The 22312-nt window shown below is 43.2% G+C and overlaps 1 protein-coding gene across 1 annotated transcript in view; it reads right to left on the minus strand.

Moving 5' to 3' along the window:
- Positions 1–22312, minus strand: part of PPP2R5D (protein phosphatase 2 regulatory subunit B', delta) — a 51037-nt gene extending 28725 nt beyond the window's left edge. The window contains exons 1-3 of the mRNA XM_015426264.1: positions 22208–22312; positions 19321–19404; positions 3608–3809 (exon numbers count right to left, since the gene is read on the minus strand). Coding sequence (XP_015281750.1) covers positions 3608–3809; positions 19321–19404; positions 22208–22234 — 313 coding nt within the window. The 5' untranslated portion in view covers positions 22235–22312. The remainder of the gene's footprint in view (positions 1–3607; positions 3810–19320; positions 19405–22207) is intronic.

Consider the following 22312-nt stretch of genomic DNA (forward strand, 5'->3'; position numbering starts at 1 on the left):
ACTTTCAAAACCACTGAAAACAGCTTACAAACAAAAATACAATTCAACCAAAATAAAAACGGTGAAAACAGAAATTCATAACGGACAACTGTTTACCAAAAACTAGTTATCCTAGCATGTCTCCTCTCTATTCTTTTCTTCTATCGCCTTTAGGTTTCCACAGTTTTGCACAACTCACTGAATCCTAATGCAACAGTCAGAAAAATTACGTCTCCTCAGCTATGTGCATCCCTCAGCCCCAGTGCCTTTTCAGAGATTTATTCATTTGTATGCTACTTTTCTCCTTGATGGAAACCTATAAAGAGATGTAGCAGTGAGGGTGTCAAACAAGGATCTGGGAAAATCTGTCTTGCACCCCATTCTGCTTTATCTGACATATCTAAAGAAGGGATCTTTGACTCTCAAACGCTTATACCCCAAAAATCTTGTTGTCTCTAAGGTGCTACTAGACTTGAATCTAGCGGTTCTACTGCAGACTAACTGGGCTACCCCTCTGAAACATTCTGCTATAGAAGCTCACTGGGTGACCTTGGGCCTGTCACACACTCTCAGCCTAACTGACCTCATGGGGTTATTGTCCCTGGGAGATGCCAAAGAGGAGAACTATGCTGTAAGCAATACTAGATCCCCATTAGGGAGGGAAAGGGTATAAGTATCTCACAAATAAATCAATAGCAGCTGACAATATTCATCCTTCCTCCATTTTATCCTCACAACCCTGGGAGATAACATTAGGCTGAGAGAGAGTGCCTTGCCCAAGAGCACCCAGCAAACTTCCATGGCAGAGTGGAGATTTGAAGCTGGGTCTCCCAAATCCTAGTCTAATACTCTAACCATCCGGCAATGTTGGCTGTACTTGTAGTAACCTATTGTTACAGGGTTGTTGTAACAATGATTGAAGGGGGGAAATGTGAGAAATGCTTTGAATTCAGGAAAAGCACCTAGCAGCATCACGTGTCTCCTTAATGTAAGAGCTGTCTCGGCAGACCACAAAGATCCACCTGTTTCAGACACCAGCCAACCAAAAGGTCTTCTTTTCATTCCCATCTTCACATCTTCTGTCCTGTTTTCCCTTGAGTCATGATGAACAGCCTGCCCTTCTGTCAACCTACTTCAAATCCCTTCTCCATAGCAAATGCTTGACTTCAAATAACTGATGCTTTATTGGATTACATCTGAGATACGGAAGAGTAACTATTCAGTTATTTAAACCTGTTTGCTTTAATCTGCTCTTAAATACTTTGGGTACATGCTCTTGTGCAACTCCCACTTGTTTAACCAGGACTGATACTTTATGCCCCCCTCCTTGCCTGACCCGCCAATTGCAATGTGAGTCAAAGTTGTGCAAACCAACAGAAGCTCTTAACACAATGTGGAAAGTTGAAAAGCAGCTGGGCATGTTGCTATCGGGAAAGGCTGGACAGGATTTGGACAACACTAAATTAAACTGGCGTGATTCATTTTCAAAAAATGCCAAATGGTGATGCTTGACCAAGTTATTTTATACAGACCACTTCAGGTTTCTTGCAACCACAATTGGACAATGATGGTATTTCTTTTTCTTTTTGGCCCCCCAAAGGGGATTTTTTTATTGCATTTTCTATATAGACTACAAACTATAATGGAAAAAGGGAGGGGTACTACATTTAAGGGAGAAAGAAAAGATAACCACTACTGACTAAAAACCCAAGAGAGGAGATCTTCAAATTAGCTTGTATACAATGCCAATTCTTAAAATGCTACTTTTAATGAACTTAGTCAGACATGCTTTTATGACTTTTAAATTTTAAATTTAACTGTTATGAAAAGACCCCTCAGCATCTCCATATTAAAAACAAACATAACAATATTTATCAGAGGCACCATTCAGAGTCTTTCAATCCTCATTTTTTCTTATCTTGTCTCTTCCGCAGTTTATAAGGACTTTTAGGAGCCGCTGCCCCCTCCTCAGACAGAGTCCTCTCCAGAAGACCCCGAGTCCAGCTCGCCGCTGGACCTACTGTCCTTTTCCTCTTTATCCACCACCTCTGGCTCACCCAGCTGGATTCTCAAAAAGTCCCGTACTTTAGAAACAGAGTCAATCTTTTCTTTTTCCCCCCTGAAGTTTGAAGGTTATGCCTTCTGGGTATAACCACCGATAATTGATTGCATTTGTTTGAAGAAAAAGAATTAAATCTTTGTACTTCTTTCTCCGTTGTCCTATTTCAAATGGAATGTCTTTCGGAATCCGAATAGTACTGTCCCCAATTTTCAAAGGTGTCCCCGCCGTTGCTCTTAGGATACAATCCCTCACGTGTCTCTTTGAGAATCTCATCACAATTTCCTCAGGCAGATTATTCTTCTTTATGTACATGGAGTAGTACCTGTAGACCACATCCATTTCGCTCATAAGATAGTCCGCCTTCAAATCTGTCACGGGGGCCAATGCTTCACTCATCATTTGCTTCAGATTCTCTCCTCTGCTCTCTGGAACACCCTGGAAACGAAGGATGTCTGCTGAGTGGTGATACATTGATTCATTTTTGAAAGCTGCTCCTTGAGGTTAGTCATCTGCTCCAGCAGGGGCGCAGGGACTCTGCCATCATTTTAGCCAACTCGGTGGTTCCTTCCGGTTGTGGACTCGGCTGGTTTCGTTTTAAAAAGTTTCTCCTTTTCTGTCCTCTTCCCTGCCATCTTTTTCGGTTGTTTACTTTCGCTAAACTTTTAAAAGTCTCTGAATATGCACTCATACGCTCGTACTCACCTTCGTAAGTCTTTCCAACAGTTTTTACCGCTTTCACTTCCGCTCCCCCCAATCTCGCTTGTAAGTTTATGCGCATGAGAGGGGCCCCTCCCCCGCTCGCTTTACTCTCTAGTCCGTGGGTGGGGGAGCTTTCTTCTTAACTTTAACAAAATCGCTCTAATCCGACTCATGTTCATACTCGGTCATCCGACCTCGCTCTACTTTCGTTTTTAGCCACTCGATCTCCTGCGCTTGCCCCAGTCAGTGTCACTGGTTCCTTACGGACACTCAGCAGAGGGACCATGGGGACAGAGAAGCGCCTCGATTCCCCAGCATCACGCTGGCGAAGAGGCGACCTCTCAAAAGTCCCTTGGCCAGGAGCCTTTCGCCAGACCCCTGGGTATGTGTGATACATCGCCCCCCCTCCTTTCTGCCTGTGCACAGCTTCTCCGCCGGGAGGTCCGGGAGGCGCGACTGCTTAGCGCGCCACCATAGACCGGAAGTCCAATGATGGAATTTCTTGGGTGTGTGTGGAGGGGGTCCCCCAAAATATTTATTTATTAAAATATTTATACCTTGCTTTTCCTGTGGGCTCAAGGTGGCTTTACAGTAATAATTAAAATATTACAAGTTAAAATCAAAATAAAATAACAAATGAAAGGCAGTTCACTGGGAAGATTAAGTACTTTAAGAAAATAACAGAACAAGATGTGATGCCCTCCTATACTCAGCAGTTACTTTCCATTCAGCACTGCAGTCATTTAAGTCAGCATGACTCACTGCTGAATCAACCTCTTTTTGCGCCTCTAGAAATCCTCCAATGTTGGCATATAGATTAACCAGCTGCCGCTTGCTTAGCCTGAACGCACAGAAATCCACTCTCACCTTTAAGGGCAGGGAGCTTTTGAAGTTCCCGGTTCTTGCTCAAGTTGAAGCGAGAGGAGCTCTGCCTTCGCTCCTTCTTTACAATCTGGGGTCCCCCTGAATACTTGATCTTATTCAGCTGCGTCGGTGGCGGGGTGCTGTTGCTGGGGCGCTTATTCGAGGTTTGCTGTTGTTGCTGCTGTTGCTGCTGCTGCTGTTGGACCTGAAGTCGAAAGAGCAGAAAATTAAATCAAGATCTGAGCCTTGTCATGCTCTAGTCTACAAAAGTATCTGGCTTGTTGCAGATGAAAACCTTATCTGTCTGAACAATACAACAGTAATTTCCAAAGGTTTACTTAAAATACCTACTACCAGAATTCAGTTTGCTTTGGTAGCCATCTGTTGCTCCCAACCTAGAAGTAAATCCCCTAGGAAGGACCCACTGACAATTTCCCAACATGCTACCTGGGAATCACTGCCATATATTATCACATTTGACTACATCACCAGTATGAGTACCTTCATGCCAGCCCTACTTCACACAATTCACTAGCCAACACAAAGCAATAAAGTGTGCTACTGAGACAGAGCACACAGCAAATGAAAACAATCTCATCATCTTCTGCATTTTAAACAAAAATCTCATTACTTTTACTGGAAAAATCTAAGCAGAATTTTTTTAACAACTGGGTGCAAAACTTGTACAAGGAGAATTCTTTAAAATGCTAGTAGCTGGTATTAACATCCTAAGTATTGTATTAGGTAGGCTGTGCTGTTCCTTTACTGTAAGTATAGTCATAACCAGTGCGGTGCTAGGCTATTTGAACAGTCTAAGAAAATTTGCCACCAACGTTAATTTTAAATTACTGATAAGCTGGTCTTCTATATGCGAGGCTATTCTGTTGATCCTCTGTAGTAAGCATGAGCACGCACACACCCCACACCTACAAAACCAACTCCAACATTCAAAACTCACTGGTGTAGTGTCTAGAACTCACAAAGAAAACTCCTTCTATGATGAGGGCCTGAAAGTAAGTATTCTTTAACGAGAACCAATCTCAAAGCAGTCTTTTAAACATTCAGCAGAAAAATCCTCAAATACAAATGTGGGGGGGGGGGATTGCTTGTTTTCAAGCATTCTTAAATCCAGAACCTTCCTTCGTTGGATTTTGAAGTAAATTTCTGGTAACAGAAACTGCAGACCTCCAATGTTCCCCTCATGCTGTTCCTGAGGGGTCCCCACAGTCCAGTAGCAACATTTTGGGTTGCAGTGGGAGGGGAGAGGCAAGGAAGTTGTGTTCCGCAGAGGGAGCCAAACCCCTTTGTATGCAAAACTAATGCATTACAGTGAAGACTGAGCCACTTCCCCAACACAGTAGCTTTCCAGATGCAGGGATACTTTGACCTGGGTGTGTTTTCAAACCAGCAATCCCCACAGGCATATCAGAGGTGGTTTCACTGTACCAAGTACCCTGATGAAGGATGCATACCAGAAACACTGATTGCACCTGGAAGTCCAGGTTTCCCTTCATCTGTTATTCTGTTTTATGAATCCTTGTAGAAGAAGGCAGATAATTAACCTCTTTGAGAGACACTTCAGGATAAGGGAAGGGAAAGACCAGCACTTGAAGCTCCCCGTCTTCTCTTCATCCAGTCAGGGAAGGGCAATTTGTGAGATAGAAGGCAAAGATGGCTCGCTTTAAAGACAGAATGCCCCATAACAAGACTGTTAGGAAGGAGGAAGAGCCATGGAAGGCTGGAGGATACCAGTATTCTGAGGGGTCTATATGCAAGCATATGCCTACAGCATGACAACGTAATCCTGAATCAGGTTACTACAGAACTAATCAATTCTGAAGCTCTACTCTATTCAGATACATGCATATTTGAATGGGCTTCTAAATACACTCTGGAGGAACATGAACAATTTGGGACACTTACCATGGTAGAGAAATACTAAGTAAAATGTGATCTATGGTTCAGACCTCAAAACCATTTAAAATTTATTTATTTATTTATTTGATTCGATTTGCATCCCGCCCTTCCTGACAGAGCAGGCTCAGAGCGGTTACTTGCTAACATTTTCAGACATGGACTTTTAAGGCAGCACTTGACCTCCTGTAGGCTGTACCATGTTTTTTATTTACCTGACACCTTCAGGAGGGAGTATAGCCAGATAGCTTACTGTGTCCACATATGGGGGCAATGCAGCAAGATCAGGGCTATTATGGACAATGATATCATGTAAAATACAGGCAATTGCTGGAATGTAGGTGCCAGATGATCCTTTAACAGTTATTTCAAAATAAATATCCTGCCTCATTCCTTTGCTAGCAATGGCTTACAAAATCAACTACACCTACAGAACCACCTAAAATATTAACAATCCTAAAGAAAATAATTCTGCAATCTTTACCACTTCTTTTTGCCCAAAGCATATAGGTACCTGCTGTCTATAGTCCATATAATATAGTATTTATTATGGATTGGATCCCACCAGGGGTCTTTTGGGGCCAGAGCCCCACTCCGGGAGCCCAGGAGCGGGCCGGAGCACTGCAGCCCCAGGGAGGCCTGAGGAGGCCCGTTGCTGCCTCCCCGGGCCAGCACCAAAGAGCTGCAGCCCAGAGGAGGCCAGAAGCGGCCCCCCACTGCCTCCCAGGGTAAGTGAGGGATCCACGGGGGTGGCAGAGGCTTGATTGGGGGAGTGGGGGTGGGTGGGAGAGCCGCCCCCCATCTCTTTGCCCTCTTTCTTTCCCTCCTTTCCTTTCCTTTTCTTTCTCTTTCCTTTCTCTTCCTTCCTTCCTCTCTTTTCCTTCTGCTTTCCTTCTCTCTCTTTCTCTCCTTCTTCCCTTTTCCTCCTTTTCTTTCTTTCTTTCTTTCTTTTTCTTTCTTTCTTTCTTTCCTCCTTTCCCTCCTTCTTCCTTTCTCTCTCTTTCTTTTCCTCTTTCCTTCTCTTTTTCACTTTCCTTCCTTTGTTCCTTCTCTCTACTCTCTCTCTCTCTTTCCTTCCCTCTTTCCTCCTTCTGTGGCCCAACTCTAGTGAGAAGGGGTTTAAACTTTAAACCCCTTCTCTCTTTGCTTCCCCCCCCCAGCTGGCTGGGGAAGGGAAGGGGAGGCTTTTGAAGATGCCTCCCCCCCCTTTTGCTTCCCCTTCTGACATCACTTCCGGTGATGTCAGGGGGCATTGCATATGCTAATGAGCTATTATGCTAATAGCCTAGTAGCTCATTAGCATACCATATGCTAATGAGCTCCTGCCGCTCTTTTTCTCCGAAATGACCCCTGGATCCCACACAAAATCTCAGGTGACAAAGGGAATTTGTCAGCAGAACAGAATTTCTCCTCCCACTCTCAATGCAGGTAAAATGCTCCCCAAAATGCAGTTTCTATGGGAAAGGGGACACCTGGGAACAGCAAGGTGAGGCTGGAGGTCTGTTACAGGAGGGGGAAATCGGCAAAAATCCCCCCCCCCCCCGCTTCTGCCAACAGAAATTTTCCACTGGTTCCCTCTGCAATTTTGATCAGGTCCAGAACCCTGATTATATTTTATCAACAGCAGCCAAAGCAGTCATTGCTCCTAACTGGTGCTCCAAGCAACTGCCTACAGAAACTCACTGGTGGACTGAAGTTTTGATTGTATGAAAATCTCACCAACTAGAAGCTCAATGGGGGGGGGGGACTTTTTAGCGACCCGATTGTTCTCATGGACTCTGAGGAAACACGTGTGCATGTACCAGGCTCACCAAACTGAAATGCTTACTGTTCATACTGAGGATTTGAGAAGCTATTCCTATTTCTGACAGTTGTGCTGGTTTGCGTCGTAATCCAAAATTCATTATGCTTTCCCCCCTTTCTTTCTAAGACCTTGTTTTTCCTTTTATTTAGCCTCTCTCTTTTGAGAAGTGTATTTTTTCTGCTTTGAAGCCAATGCTCCCTCTAAGTTGTAGAGTCTTGTGAGCAAAAATTCAACTTTGGGAGCTACTGGCATTAAAGTTGTGTGCGAGCGATTTGGCTACTGCATAAATCAGTTTGCTTTGGAGACATCCTTCCTGAGCTAAGACCAAAATGTGTGAGCTGGAGGCTAAAAAATTGTGAGATACCTCACACTAACTCAGCTTAAAGGGAACACTGTTTGTAGCATTTCTGAATTACAGACCTCAGTTTTAAAAACTTGCCAAGATCCTGCCTTGGGGATACCACTTTAGAGACAGTCCAAATGATAAGCATTATTTGCTCACTACAGAGAAGTTTGTGGGCAGGGTTACTGATTCCCCCCTCCCACTGCAGAGTCTCTAAGCTATTCTCAGACACCCCTTGATGGCAGTTTCAAGTGGTGCAGCAGGCTACAGCAGAAGAATGAAGTTAGCTTTTGCAAACACCAACCTGTTTGCACTAGATAGCATCTAAGTAAGGGATTGCCAACCTTTTCTTTAATGATAGCTACTTCTGAGTAATGAAATATGTCCCGAGCTACTTTCCCACACACCCCTACCATGGTTACCAAGTTTTGGGTTGTCCTAGAAACAGAGCATGGCCTAGAAAGAGCACCAGAAATTCAGCTGTCAGCTAAGAAGCACACAGTAAAATCCTATGAAATTAAAAACGAAACCCTAGAGCAGGTATTTCTGTGATCTTTTCCTGGGTCTTTCTGGGGATGGATGAACTATTCTGCAGTAATTGGGAAGCTCCTCAGTTACCTTTTTGCCCGCCCCCCCCCCATCTAAGACTCATGCTCCTGCATCAAGCAATTGCAACATGTCTGCATTAGCAAATCATCCACCACAGGCAGATCTTTTATATCTGTCAACCTAAACTCAAAATACATCTTTTCCATGGAGATAGTTTACATATTCATCTGAGACTCATCCAGTGAGATCCAACCAGCTTTTCCACTGGCGTAAGGGGAAGGAGACAGTCCGAACCTCCATGGACTTAAGGCATGAGGGACCAGAGCTGGAGGGGAATTAAGTAAGATTTGAGTAAAAAAAGCTGGCTGGATCCAACCCATCAGTGGCTAGGAAATCTAGTAATATATGCACGCACTTCAGCCCCAGGGGTACTGCAATCCCTGTTTGCTACAAAAAAAAAGTAGTTTGCTATCTTAGAGCACCTGCAACGTTTACATATGATGGGTCATCTCAACTGCAAAATGAAATGTGGATAAAACAGAAAAGAGATTGCAGGAAGAGAACATGTATTTATTGCATAGTAAGTGTGATTCTCAGTTTTCAGCTTATCCTAAACCACAATCAGAACTCTGAATGCATTAGAGCACAAGTCAAACCAGAAGATGATGAGAGCTTTTTAGGGCTTTTCCATTCACACAAAACAGCTTGTAGCGCTGGACTAATGGACTGCATTAGTTAAGCTGTATATCACTCTGCACTGCTGGCAGAGACTGGACTTGCTATCTAAGCCTTTGCATCAGGCCAAAGTCTCATTAAGTTCTAGAAGTGCAAGGCTACTCTTAAATTGCCTTCACTATACTGCAGTCTCCTTTTTCTCCCTCACCTTTCAACCATCCGTCACTTTTCTTTTTAGCTCTTCTTTGATTTCCCTTGTGCTTTAACCTCTTTGGCTGTTCTACACCCTAGACACTAATTAGGAGCATCCCAGTGTTGAGCTGTCCAAAAGCCACCAAGAGAAAACTGACAAACTGGTTAGCCACTTACAGAAGGATATGATTTCTGCAAGCGGTTTCTACAACTGTGAAACTCCCTTGCTTCAGACCTTCAACCCCCAAGATAAAGTATTTTTGAAGGAATTTAACAGGTTTCAATTGTAATTTAAAAAAAAACATTAATAAGGTAGCTAGAAAGTGTAGATTATCAAAGCAGAGAGAGAGTACAGCTGTCAAACATCAACATGTCTCTGATAACCAAATCCTGCAGAACAGATAAGGCCACCTAGATCAAGGCACAGAGAGATAAAGTGATGAAAGGGGAGAAGTCCATGCAGGAATCACTGCATAAACAACACAGCACACTCGCCAGAAGCCTGGTGAACAAGGAAGCAAGGAAAATTAAACCGGCAGCTGGTACAAACAAATATATCAAAAGAAAAGGGCTGGGATTTCAGAGGACACAGAGAAGTTTCAAAGGAAAGGAGCTCCAAAAGGAGAAGAATACCCGGCACTGGGGCCGCTTCTGAATGCTGGCCTCATTTTGCAACACAAGCTAAGTAAGTGACTGAGGCTGGCAGAACTTCCACTGGATTCCCTCCAGTAGCTCTGGGCTCATTTCTTGCCTTGCAAATCCAATCCTTAGCAACTCGCAGGTTAATTCAAACACTGCAATAAAGAACTCCCCCCCCCAAAAAAAAGGGAGCCCTCCCCACAGGCTTGTGTCCTTCCCACTGGGGAAAAAACAAAAGGCATTCTAGGGTCCATGTGACGTGTCAGGCTGGACACGGGGAGGGGGGGGCAGCTATAACAAGAAGAAATGGGGAGGCATACAGATGCCCTGGACCAGAAAAATACTGTGGGAAGCAATGACAGAAAGCAATATTTTCCCAAGACGGTTGAAATGGATGGCATGTGCTCCCCTCCACCCCTCCCTAACACTTGTTCCTCTCCTCTCTTACAAGGGCCTTGGGGAGTCATGCCAGCCCCCAGTCCTGCCTACTGCATATTAACAGGATCTTGCCACGGTCACTTCATTATAAGTCTGAAGAGAGCCTGTGCCACTTTTCAACCCATCTTTTCCAGAAGCTTAAACAGAGTGGAATTTAAAAGGCGGGAGGCAGGGAGAGAGAGACCATGTATAAACCCCATCAGTTGATATTTTTTAAAAATAGTCTAAAGATTTAAAAATAAAAACAATAAGCACTGTCTCCACTAGAAGATTTCCAGTTGAAAAATTTACATAACAGTATGTAAGGGCAGAGCAGAGGAATAGGAGAAGCTAATTTGTTTTTAGTATTTTATCCGAAAGAGATCAGAATATTTCAATGCAGCAAACACTGTTTTTAAAGGTCTCTGAACTTAATACACTCTTTTGAAGTGTGCTTAAACAAAATTTGTTGGCTAAAACCCCCAGTCCCACTTGATTTTGAAGAGGCACATACACTGTGGCTCACTCTCTCTCCTTTAGCTTTGAAAATTATGAAGCAGGTAATAAATGTCAGCAAACAGGCAACCCAGCGCTTAAAACGTGTCTTTTAAGGCTAATTCATGTTTTAAATTGTTGCATCATCAATTCCAAGGTAAACTGTAGCAAAGAAATGAGAGGGCGGGGTTCAGGTGATTGGTGGGATAGTTGCTAGGCTGTATTTTAGGGTACAAAGTTAGCCAGCAGCAGTACAGGTTTCTCCCTTCCTTGCCAGATGTCACAAATAAAGGAACTGCAAAGTACTCCAGCCCTCTTATGTGAGATGGAACAGATGGAGCCATCCCTACTCATAGCTTGTGGGATGCAGAAACCATTTTAATAGAAATTAGAGCCAATCTACTGTTGGGTTGTACCAGTTCAGTCTAGAGGAAGAGCGTGGAATCAAAGGCTGCAGTTGGACAGGCTTTTTGATCTGGTGTCCTTGCTTCTCCCCTCCGGATTTAAATTGCTCAGTCAGACAGCATCGTTGGTATCCCGTCCCACAATTGTCAGCCCCCCCCCCGGTTCTCACCCCTGACTTTCCTGACACCACATAAAGTCCGATCTTTACAGATCTTGCCAGTTTCAGTGTGCATTTCTGGATGTCTGATCGCTCTCTTGTGAAGTCAAGCCATTTTGCACTGTTCTGTTTTGGCACCATTTTTTAAGGCAGTTTGCAATGTGCACATAAGCAGTCAATCACACCTGGTCCTCCGCATCGCCACTGATGCGCTTCAGCACCCAGACTGTCCTTCAGGATCAGGAGCCCCCAAGAGAGTTGTCTTTGAGCTCCCCAACCTGACAGACAATTCAAATACAAGCAGGACAGGAGTGATTTCTGGCGGAGAAATCTAGAAGGAGCTGCAAGTGGAGGAGTGGGGAATCAAACCCAGTTCTCCCAGATTAGAGTCCGTGCACTTAACCACTACACCAAACAAGCCAGTTGCCTCCTCCACTTCCAAGACCCGCTTTATAAACGGCACTTGTACTCCACCTTTCTCCCTAATGGGGACCCAAAGCACTGTTCTCCTCTCTTCCATTTTATCCTCACAACAACTCTATCCTGGGTCTCACAGATCCTAGCCTGACACTCTAACTACTTCACCACACTGGCTATGACTTCTGGCTATGAGAGCCACACTACGAACCAATGTGGTGCAGTGGTAAGAGCAGCGGACTCTAACCTGGGAGAACCGGGCTTGATTCCCCACTCCTCCACATGAAGCCAGCTGGGTGACCTTGGGTCAGTCATAGTTCTCTCAGAGCTGTCTCAGCCCCACCTACCTCAAAGGGTGTCTGTTGTGGGGAAAGGAAGTGAAAGTGATTGTAAACTACTCCAAGACTCCTTCGGGTAGTGAAGCATGGGGTATAAAACCAGCTCTTCTTCTCACTATTCTTTCACCTGCATGGGTGGATCTTCTGGCAGCCAGAAATCACACACACTAGGGAGGCACAAAACTGCTCATTCCAAGTGTTTCAAGGTGTCTTAAACATCAGTTGCTCTCATTAAGGGGATCAATTTAACGGTCTCAGTGGTACATCCCAATGAAGGGCACCTGTAGACCACTCAGAAGTTTCTTGTACAGTGCAAAATGACTTCTGCCCTATCAACAAGTGATTTGCACTGTGAGTCACTATTGTGTACAGTATGATCAAAACATGCTGGGGTAGTCTACTGTACTGCCAGGTGTTTCCACTACACTTCTCACCAGTTTATGTGTTGGTGCAGCCCTACTTCTATTTGTTATTTTTGGTAGTTTCAGCAATGTTTTTTTTAATAAATACCCGAAAGTACACTTTTATTATTTATTTTTTCCCCTACAAACATACATGAAAAACAAACAACGCATAACACTAACAAACATAACAAACATAAAACATATAACAGGAGGCTTATATTCCATATTCTATTCTTCAGTTATCTATTTGTTCCGTTTCTAAACTCATCGTCTCTTTTACCACCTTTCTCTCTTCTGTGTTCTCAAATTTCCATCAAGTTATTACACTTATATTATACCAGTCATAAAATCTCTTCCAAGTTTTTTGAAAGGTAGTTTCAGCAATGTTGAGGAAGACCTCTTCTGGACAACTCCTTAAGCAGCATGGTGGCTTTGTATGAAGTTGACCTTGAAAGTAATGACAACTTTCTGAGCTAAAGTGAATTTGTGTCTGTGAGTCCATGGGTGTGAAGAAGAAAAAAAGCAATGTATTTATTTAAGGTATGTATATCCCACTTCCCCTCCTCCAAGGAGACCCAAAGCAGATTACATCATCATTTTCCCTTCTTCCTTTTCATCTCCATAGCAACAACCCTGAGAGGTAAGTTAGGCTGAAAGAGTGACTTGCCTGAGGTCACCCAGTCAACTACAGGTGATGGCTCAGTGGTACAGCATCTGCTTTACATGCAGACGGTCCCAAGGGTCAATCCTTGACATTTCCCATTAAAAGGATAAGGTAGTGGGCAACGTGAAAGACCATCTCTACCCAAAAACCTGGAGAGACATAGTCAGTCAGAGTGGACAATACTGCCCTTGATAGATCAGCAGTCTAACTTGGTTTAAGGCACCCTCATGTGTCCATGGCAGAGTGGGGATTTCAACATGGGTCACCCAGGTCCTACTCTGACACACAAACAATTACATCATCTGGGCTTTCTTACCATGTTCTTCCCACAGGAAGAAAGGCAAGGTGTTTTAGAGAAAACCTGAGAACAGGATTTGCCAAATATGGCAAGCCTGCCAGCTTAAGCAAGGTGCCTCTGTTTACAGGAGATAAGACATGCGGCTTCCACAAGCCCATTTGTAAGACTGTGGAACCTTTGGCAGTTGTAGATCTGACATGAAAGAGAGACTGCAAGAAATGTTGCACCTTGAATTAGGGAGGGTATGTTGTAAAGTACTGATAGCACTCCAGGCCCTATGCAGATTCTGGCATAGCTACTGTACCATTCAATGATGTTCACTACACTATTGTATAATAAAATGGTAATAGAAGACAAAAACATTTACACTGTATGACATATTTTTTGTTAACACAGACTGTTCCCAATGCATGTCGGTAAGGGTATAAAAACCACAGCAGCTTAAAGGGTAAGCTGTTGGTTAGATTTACACATTGACTTTGCAATTTCTTTGTATGGCTCTCTTTTTCTTAATTAGTTGTGTATTTTATTATAGAACACCCTGATGAAGGATGAACTCTGAAACAATGTTATCAAACATCCGGAACCCAACATCAAATTATTTAGTAGTTCTCCACTGTTTATACTTTGTAGCACATACCAGTTCTCTATTGTTTACATTTTGTACTTTTTCACTGTTGCTACTTTGTATGCATTATTCTCTACTACATGTTTTTCAGCTTTTTGGCAAATTGTAATTGATGAGTCTGTTAACTACACTTGTTTTTGCCTTCTATTACCATTTTATTATAGCTACTGTACCAGCATGCTAACTGAACGCTGCAATTTGGCTGCACTCCAGAGCATAGCTGGTAACGCATGAACTTGTGACTCAGAACATGATGCATGGATTTGGCTGCACACCAGGACACAACTGGTTTTAAAATATCATATGGATTTGTGCCTGCATGTTTGTTCTTTACACTTTTAGGGCACAAGTTTACTATTATGCTTTGAGCAGCCTTAGCTGATCTAAATGGTTTCAGAGGCTATTTATGCACAGATTTATAACCAGGATTCTATTTAAGATGGTCTGTCTTCATCATACACAAAGAAAATAAGAACTGTTGGTACTCTCCATCTTTAAAAAGGGGATGAGGCACAGAAGACTGAGAAAGAATGCTATTATACAGCAAGGTTCAAGAAAGCCCAGGTGCCTGGTCACCACGGCACCTAGAAATTTCATTGTGGAACACAGCAATTTCAGCAGTCATTTTATTGTAGTATCTCTCAGTGATCCTCAGTAGTCATACAAAGCTTATTTATTATTTTACATTAGAATGTTCTGTTCTATGACATAAAAATACATTTAAGAGAAGTTCTTGTCATTGCCTGTTTACATGTTGAATTTAACTGCCCTGAACATTGTAACGTTATTTCTTAGCTAGTTGCTTTCTATGCTGGATACAGTATCCAATTCCACTGAGCTTTTTAAAGCTACAATGAAATTATGACAAGGTGGGTAGAGGTATGGTTAGGGTTACAGCTCTACAAGAGTTTAGGATTAGGTTTTGTGGTAGCAATGAGGTGTGAAGGCCCTTAAGCTTTTTTCCCCAAAGAGAAAATTGGGAAGTGTTGAAGAGCACTGAAAAAGATCACCTATGAATTATTTTTTTCTTTTGGAATGAGTAAAATGCTTTCTAAGACAAGATTTTATTCAACGTTTTATGGGAATTTGCATGTGAAATAGTCTACAGCATTAGATAGTGACAACAATTCATATGTTCCTGTAGACATACACAAATGTGAATAATTTGACAAAAATTAATATGCTATAATGTGTTATGAGACAGTTCAGTGTTTTCAATTAATAATATCCAAATATGCTGGTAGTCCTATCTATTGTGACTGCATGAGAACGTTTCTATCATCCTCTTCCTTAATAGGAAAGTAAGTACTGGATGTATTTCAGTTTTTCTCAAAATTTAAAAAAAAACCCCGAAAAAAGGATTTCCCCCCTACAGCTTCAAAATTTCTGGAAATTTTACATCTCTAGTAATAAGTAGAAAATATGGTCATTAAATACAAAACCCTGAACAAGTTTGGCTCCTAAATGTTTTGGCTGGTTCTGAAAGTCAAAGAAAATTCATCAAAGCCTGTTATTTATTTATTTTAAATTACAATCTGATGACCCAATAGTCTTGGACAACACAAATCACTTTAGTGGTACACTCTGTTTCCACCCTCACAGAGCAGCCAATGCAACCAAAAATTTTGCTATAGCCACCATAATACCAAAATCAGTATCAGCTGGTAAAAATAGCAGGAGAGGAGAAAAAGCATCAGAAGCTATTAGCAACCAAATCCAGAGATCTCTCAGGGGCCACCATTCACAATAATTTTTTAAAAAGATGTGAGAGAACATTTCAATCATGCCGGATCGACAAGGGTACAATCTATCTGAACAGGCTATTCCTCAGAATCTACCCAACAAACAGCAGAAGGAAGAACATTTAATCTACCCAAGAGAAAAGCCCTCTAATATTTAGGAATGGTCAATTGATAAAAATAGAATGGAAGAGTAAAACGAGGCACATTGCCAAAAAAGAACATTCACCATGTCATGGCCTATTCTATAGTACAGATCTCTGTATATTAGTCCATCCACACATTTAAAATTTGATTGCTATAGAGACTGCCAAGATTACTTTTATGTAGTTGTGAACCCCACTGTTTGCAATGGTTAGAGATCATTCCTTTCAAGGAGTTTCTCCAAACTGCCTTTAACATAACAAGAGTCTGATAGCAGTTTCCCCTCTTTTTCATTTCTTTCACCCCAAAGTATAGCAAAATACATCAGCTAGCAAGATGATCAATTTATATTCTTTTTTCCCAAAAAACTTTTCTTCAATTTTGAGAGTAGCACTGGAAGAAGCACACACACACCCCCGCCTCCAAATGCCTGACCAGGGTTGGTATGCACATGCTAGAGCCTAAACGTTTTATTATGGCACCTACGACATCTAAGAGACTTTTCCAGCCCTGCTGGAGAGGCTAAAAACGTACAGGCTGATACTCTCATTTTTTCCCCCACAGAGATGGCTGTGACATAGTAACACCTTCCCAACTGAAATAAATTCACAGCCCAAAGTTAACCAACTGTCATTAGGTCACTTACAAGACACTATTTTGTAGCACATTCTTAAGTGTCACATGCACAACTGTGTTTTCAGAAACCAAAACAGTGTTATTTTTAATTGGCTGCATGAAAACAATGATACAAATACAAGGCAGTTTTTGGTTTCACCAAAGCAACAATTATGCTACTGCATTAGAATTTAAATGATCATTGTTGGGTGACATTTAATCCATACCCAAGGAGCAACTGTTTCTTTCTGTTATTGCAACAGACTAAGCATCTTGTGCTATCTTAAGAACTGATATACTGTAGCCTAAACTTTCAGGGACTAAAGCCCATATAACACAGGAGTACAAAAGGGAAAAAACCCTGTCAACAGTAGGGCCAGAACAGGGACTTTTAGTCCTACTGTTCTACTGGGGGGGAGTCCCCCCTGAGTGCATATATCCGGCAACTGAGGATCACATATCATAAAACTGATTAAATCGGACAGCGCTGGCTCTTCGGCTTTGAAACGGAGATGAGCACTGCAACCCTAGAGTCGGATTCGACTGGCTTTCGAGCAAGGGAACCTTTACCCTTTACCTTAGCCCACAGGAGTTTCAGTCGGAATGTACCAGACAGTCTGCAAGGTGCCACCAAAAAACTTTGTTGGTTTAAATCAATGGCAATAAAGTGATCTGACTTTGAAAAAGTTGAGGGCTGTGCCTCAGAATGGAAGGAGGTCACCTCCTCCTTTGTTAAACAGGAAAATTAAGACACTTCGATAGCCAAGGACTAACTTGCTTGACGCGCATCTGAGGAGGATAGGGGGGAAAGCCACTGAACACCAAAAGGAATTGTGTTCTACTTCTTTTTGGCACAATCAATAGAACAGGTGGAATTGCCACCAATTTTTATTTCTTTTTGTGCATTTTTGCTAATCCTTCTGCTAATATGTACTTTTCTGAACAGCTACTAAGTGGTACTGAAGGACATAACAACATCATAAGTCATAACAATCTCAATCAGCTCTAGCCATAAAGAAGGCCACTGCCATGAATGCAAGTAGAAAAGATATTCCCAAATCCATGATGCCAGTCTTTTAGGTGTCTGCCCTGCAGGTAACAAGAGAGAATTTCAAATTCCCGGATACCAGTATTAAATTTCTAGAAACTCAAGAGAGCAGAATGCTTGCAATTTGTCCTGACTCTAAGCAAACATTAAATGAATCTTCATTTCTTCATATGGAAGAGTATAAACGGTTCCAAATTAAGCCCCCCCCCCAGCCAGCAACAAGTGGAAGCAGCCACTGAAGAGGAGAACAATCATGCTTGGAGTATTATCAAAAAGCCTAAATAAGAAAGGCCAGAAGAGATTCATACTGCCACACACAGGCTCTTTCATCTTTGGCTATACAGACATGTGTCACGAGGACAAGTGTTTGCAAGAGACGCACTGTACATGGAAAGCTGTGGTACTGCTGTACTTTTAGCCTAAACAGGGAACTAGAATGTTTCTGTTCTTATCATTAATACACTATTTTTTGAACTGAAAACACTGGCTTTTATTTGAGCTTCAGGGGGGAAAGAAAACTGCATTCATGTAGATCCCGAAATGATTTGCAACATGCTATTCATGGATGTCTTCTTTTAAACATGGATGCTTTCTTCCCTTTAACTTCTCTGCCATTAACATGGTATGCTAAATGGACACATTGGCAGTTTCCATTTACTTAAGCCATGCATCTAGCTACTATACTTCTTGTGCTCAGTTCTCACAAAATTGAGTTCTCTTCCACTTTGATTTTTTCTCCTTCTCTCCGACAGGCTCTGTCTATTTTTGATCTTATCCTATAACTGATTAACAGTGCAATCATAAGAACACTTTTCCCGGAGTAAGCCCCATTGAATAGACCTAAGTAGGATTCTAAGTAGACCTGTTTAGGATTGGTCTCTAAGACGTTCAATGGGAGCACTCTGAAAATAATAATGATTACTGTTCTCATCATACAGAATAATAATTAGCATGTATATATTAGAGTGACAACGATGCAGATGTATGTACATGTAAGCCTCACTGAATATAATGGGGCTTGTTTCTGAACAGACATGCATTGGCTTGCACTACAAAGCCACTCCATATAACTTTATCTTCCTGTATTCCTTATAAAAACAATGCAAGATGGACCACTTTTTATTCCCCGTATTGCAGAGGGGAGATTCAATCCCAGCACCTTCTCATGCACAGCTCAGTCTCTTGGCCAATACTCTACACTAAAAATAGCCCCATGTTAAAACAACTCACTGAATCTTTCTGCTTCTTTAGAATGAACTTTTGTTTCCACCAGCTGCTTCCATTCTTTATTTCTGTCTATTTCTCTCCCTTCATTCTCCCAGGATAAATGTATCCCTCTCAAACCTGCGCCTAGCTACTACATCAGTGGCAGGACATGAAGTTTCCCAAAGGTCTGAAGAGATGTGTTAAGTACTTGCAAGACCTAGAAACTGGGGGTCTTCCTATGCATTCTCTACATCACAGTTTCACTGGTGATTTTTAAAGCATGGCCCAGAGATCTAGATGAAGACCCAACATCCTGTCCCTTTACTGGACATGTGTCATTACTCAGTTGCTAGCTAAAATATCTTAAGCTGTGGCTTTTTCATCTTGGAGTCTGCTGGCAAGTTCACATCCCACAAGCACAGATGTAATTTTTTTTAACACATGCATAGGCAAGAAGCAGCTGTTTCCTGTCCCAAGACACATGCAATCTAGCTAAGCAGTTTTAAAATCGCTTTAAAGAGCTGTAGTCTTCTACCAATCAGAATGATTTCAATGCTAAGCCAGTTAGTGTGCAATATATACCCAGCAGAAAATGACTTAGTGCTTCACTGAATGAATATCCTACCTCTTCTGAATTCTCTGTGCTGCCATCCTTTCCACCGCTGCCACTGCTGGCTTTTGTAGTGCTTTTAGTAGACTTTGGAGGCTCCTAGAAAGAGGGGGGGGGAACAGAAAGAAAAGCACCTTGAGATGCAGGGCCCCACTGAAGAGTGAATACAATTCATGATGCTCTGAAACAGACATTATGGAAGTGAAACAGTTGAAACTGAAAAGAGGCCTCAATTCTATAAACAAATATCCATACCATGCTCCAAAAGTCAGTGCCCAAGGGACACACTCCTCCCGGCACAAAAGAGAGGTCTGCACACAGCAACACACTACTCATCCTGTAAGCAGTACCATCAGTTCTCTTGCCTTTGGAACGGGCACCTGACACTGTAAGCCCTGCCCCTTCCACACTCTGGGTGGGGAAAGCTGCGTCTCTGACTCCAACAAAGAACAAGCTACAGAGCAACTGCTCCCTGGATGGGAGTGGGCCTGCCAACACAAGCACAGTGTTATTTTAGAACAAAGTTTGCAACGCAGGCAGAAGGAGCTGAGAAACAAAGTGGAACACATTGCATTATGGTTAGCACACCCAGCTATCAGAGGGGTATGCATTTGGAAACTGGGAGGGGGGGAACCTCAGCCACACCATAGAAGATACAATGGCAAAACAAGGAATAAGAGAACTTTTCTCGGCAGAACTGTAGATAAGTGGTGCTATCCGTCCGCAAACACACAAAAGTAGTAGCGCAGTTGATTACACAAGCTTAGGTTAGTCATGTGTGCACTAAAAGGCAACTTTGCTAATGTTTCCCTGCCTTGTTACCTAGAGGAGATTCTTTACGGACCACAGGTAACCAGGCAATGACTACTTAGACTAGGCAATAACTACTCTCCCTTACAAAGGGAGAGGGGGGGAAAGGGAATGAGGGGAAATGAAAAGAGGGAAGAAAGGAGGGGAACACCCAGTGCAGGCTAAAGTATCCCTATTACATGTTAAATTATCACAGCTGAGGGAAGCAAATCACAATAAGCTTTACTGCCTGTGTTTTGCAGAAGTAGGTGGTGAACATTTGGCCTACTGAAAGACTGTCCGGGGATGATGTGGCAATGACACACTGACACATTTCATTGCCACCATGTGTTTGATACGGTATGCACAGGCTGCACCCTCAGGCCTACACATGCAAGTCAGACAGGTTATATATGTTTCATAGCAGATGAACACTGGAATGTTATACAGTGTCTCATATTAATATATGTAGCAAGCACAAATCTAAAATTCAGGCTCCTGGCATACTCCATAGGAAGCCCCTTTTTCTATGCAAATTCATATATTTCTGCTATAGGTTTTGTACATGTACCTACATATAGTACACTGTGCCTGCCTTACATTCTACTATGTGAACAGGCCCACTACTTCCGGGGTATCCTCTTTATTGTGCTAAAAGATTTTGTGCTTACTTGTACCGTAGACACTCCCGTGCTTTCTCTGTACTCTTGTAAGATTTACAAGCTTTGTGTTTTCAGCCATCCCCACAACCACATTGGAATGTCCTATCTGTCTGAGCATGCTGAAAGCAATAGCTCTGTTAAGGATTCTGCATGCATTACTTCCTACGTAAAGCCTTGTGCCCCTTCCTTCATTGCCTGCATTTGTGCATACTGGCACAGAAAGTTCTATAACCCCCACAATATGCATCTGTTTAAGACTGAAAGGAGGAACCATGGCTCAATGACAGAGCATCTGCTTGGCAGGTCTCAGGTCCAGTCCCTGGTATCTCCAGTTAAAAGGATCAGGTAATAGGTAATGTTAAAGTCCTCTTCCTGAGACCCTGGAGAGACAAGGCTAGTCTGAGTAGACAGTATTGACCTCTGATTCAGTATTAGGCAGCTTCATGTGTTCATGTATGTGTTCTACATTTATTCAGGGGTCATCTATACCAGACCTTTATCCTCCTTATATCCTTTCCAGGTGTATGAACTACCAAGGCAGTGTTCTCCTAGATGTATAAAGGCCTTCCATCTGCTCAGTATCGATGCAAGTGAGCCCAGCAGTATGCTTGCTGGGCTCATAACTTCACCCGGATCTGTTAAAATTTTCATAATACACATGATTGCATGGGGGGGGGAGTAGAAAACAGAACTTATGTACAGAAGCACAAAGAAGCAATGCTTATCTGTGAGCACACTGCACCCTATGTCAGCTGTGTCCTGAATGCCCCCCCCCCATATTTCAGGCATGCCCTAAACAGCTAGATCCTTTCTCTGCAACCAGCCCCCCCCTTCCCCCGCGCAGTATACAACGAATAGCAAGTGGACCTCTCTGCATGCTGCATGTGTACAATGTACAACCCGGCCTTGTACTGCAACCGCAGTTTCCTCCTCCACCCCACAGGTAGGTAGGTAGGTAGGTGTGTGTGTGGGGGGGGCAACATCCTCCTATGTAGGCGCAGCCACTCGCACCCTCCGTGCAAAGATCCCATAGTCGTAGCTTGCCATTTCGCCCGCGCCTAACCCAATGACACGCGTCCCTATATATGATGTGCTTTGTCTGTGCCTTCCGTGCCTGCCTGTATTGCGAACCCGAGATCTACCCCTTTGCAGGTGTGTGCACTGCCTGGCCCTTCCCCGGCGCTTCTGTGTGTGCTGCACAGGCAAGAGATCCTGCGTCGATCCCGGCCGGGCACCGGCTACTGCAAATGCCACTGCAGTTGCTGCAGCCCCCCCGAGCCCGCTTCGCCAGCCTCGGCCTCTGGGGCGCGGGTGGGGAATCTCGTCTGCAAGCGGAGGCCCCGGACTTGACTGTCGCCAGGCCCGGACAGGGTTTTTGCGCCTGGGCCGGCCTGGCGGAGGGTGGGACGGTGGGGAGAGGCCCTCGCTGGCCCCCCGCTTTTGCCCCTCACCTTCTCCTTCTTCAGCTTGTAGGGCATCCCGGATCTTCGGACTGGCTGGTTCGCTCGGCCTCTCCCGCCGGCCCGGCCTCCTCTTCACTCGGTTCTTCTCGGTTC

This window comes from Gekko japonicus, unplaced genomic scaffold (assembly GCF_001447785.1).
Source record: "Gekko japonicus isolate JY-2015 unplaced genomic scaffold, Gekko_japonicus_V1.1 scaffold405, whole genome shotgun sequence".
Classification (NCBI taxonomy): Eukaryota; Metazoa; Chordata; class Lepidosauria; order Squamata; family Gekkonidae; genus Gekko; species Gekko japonicus.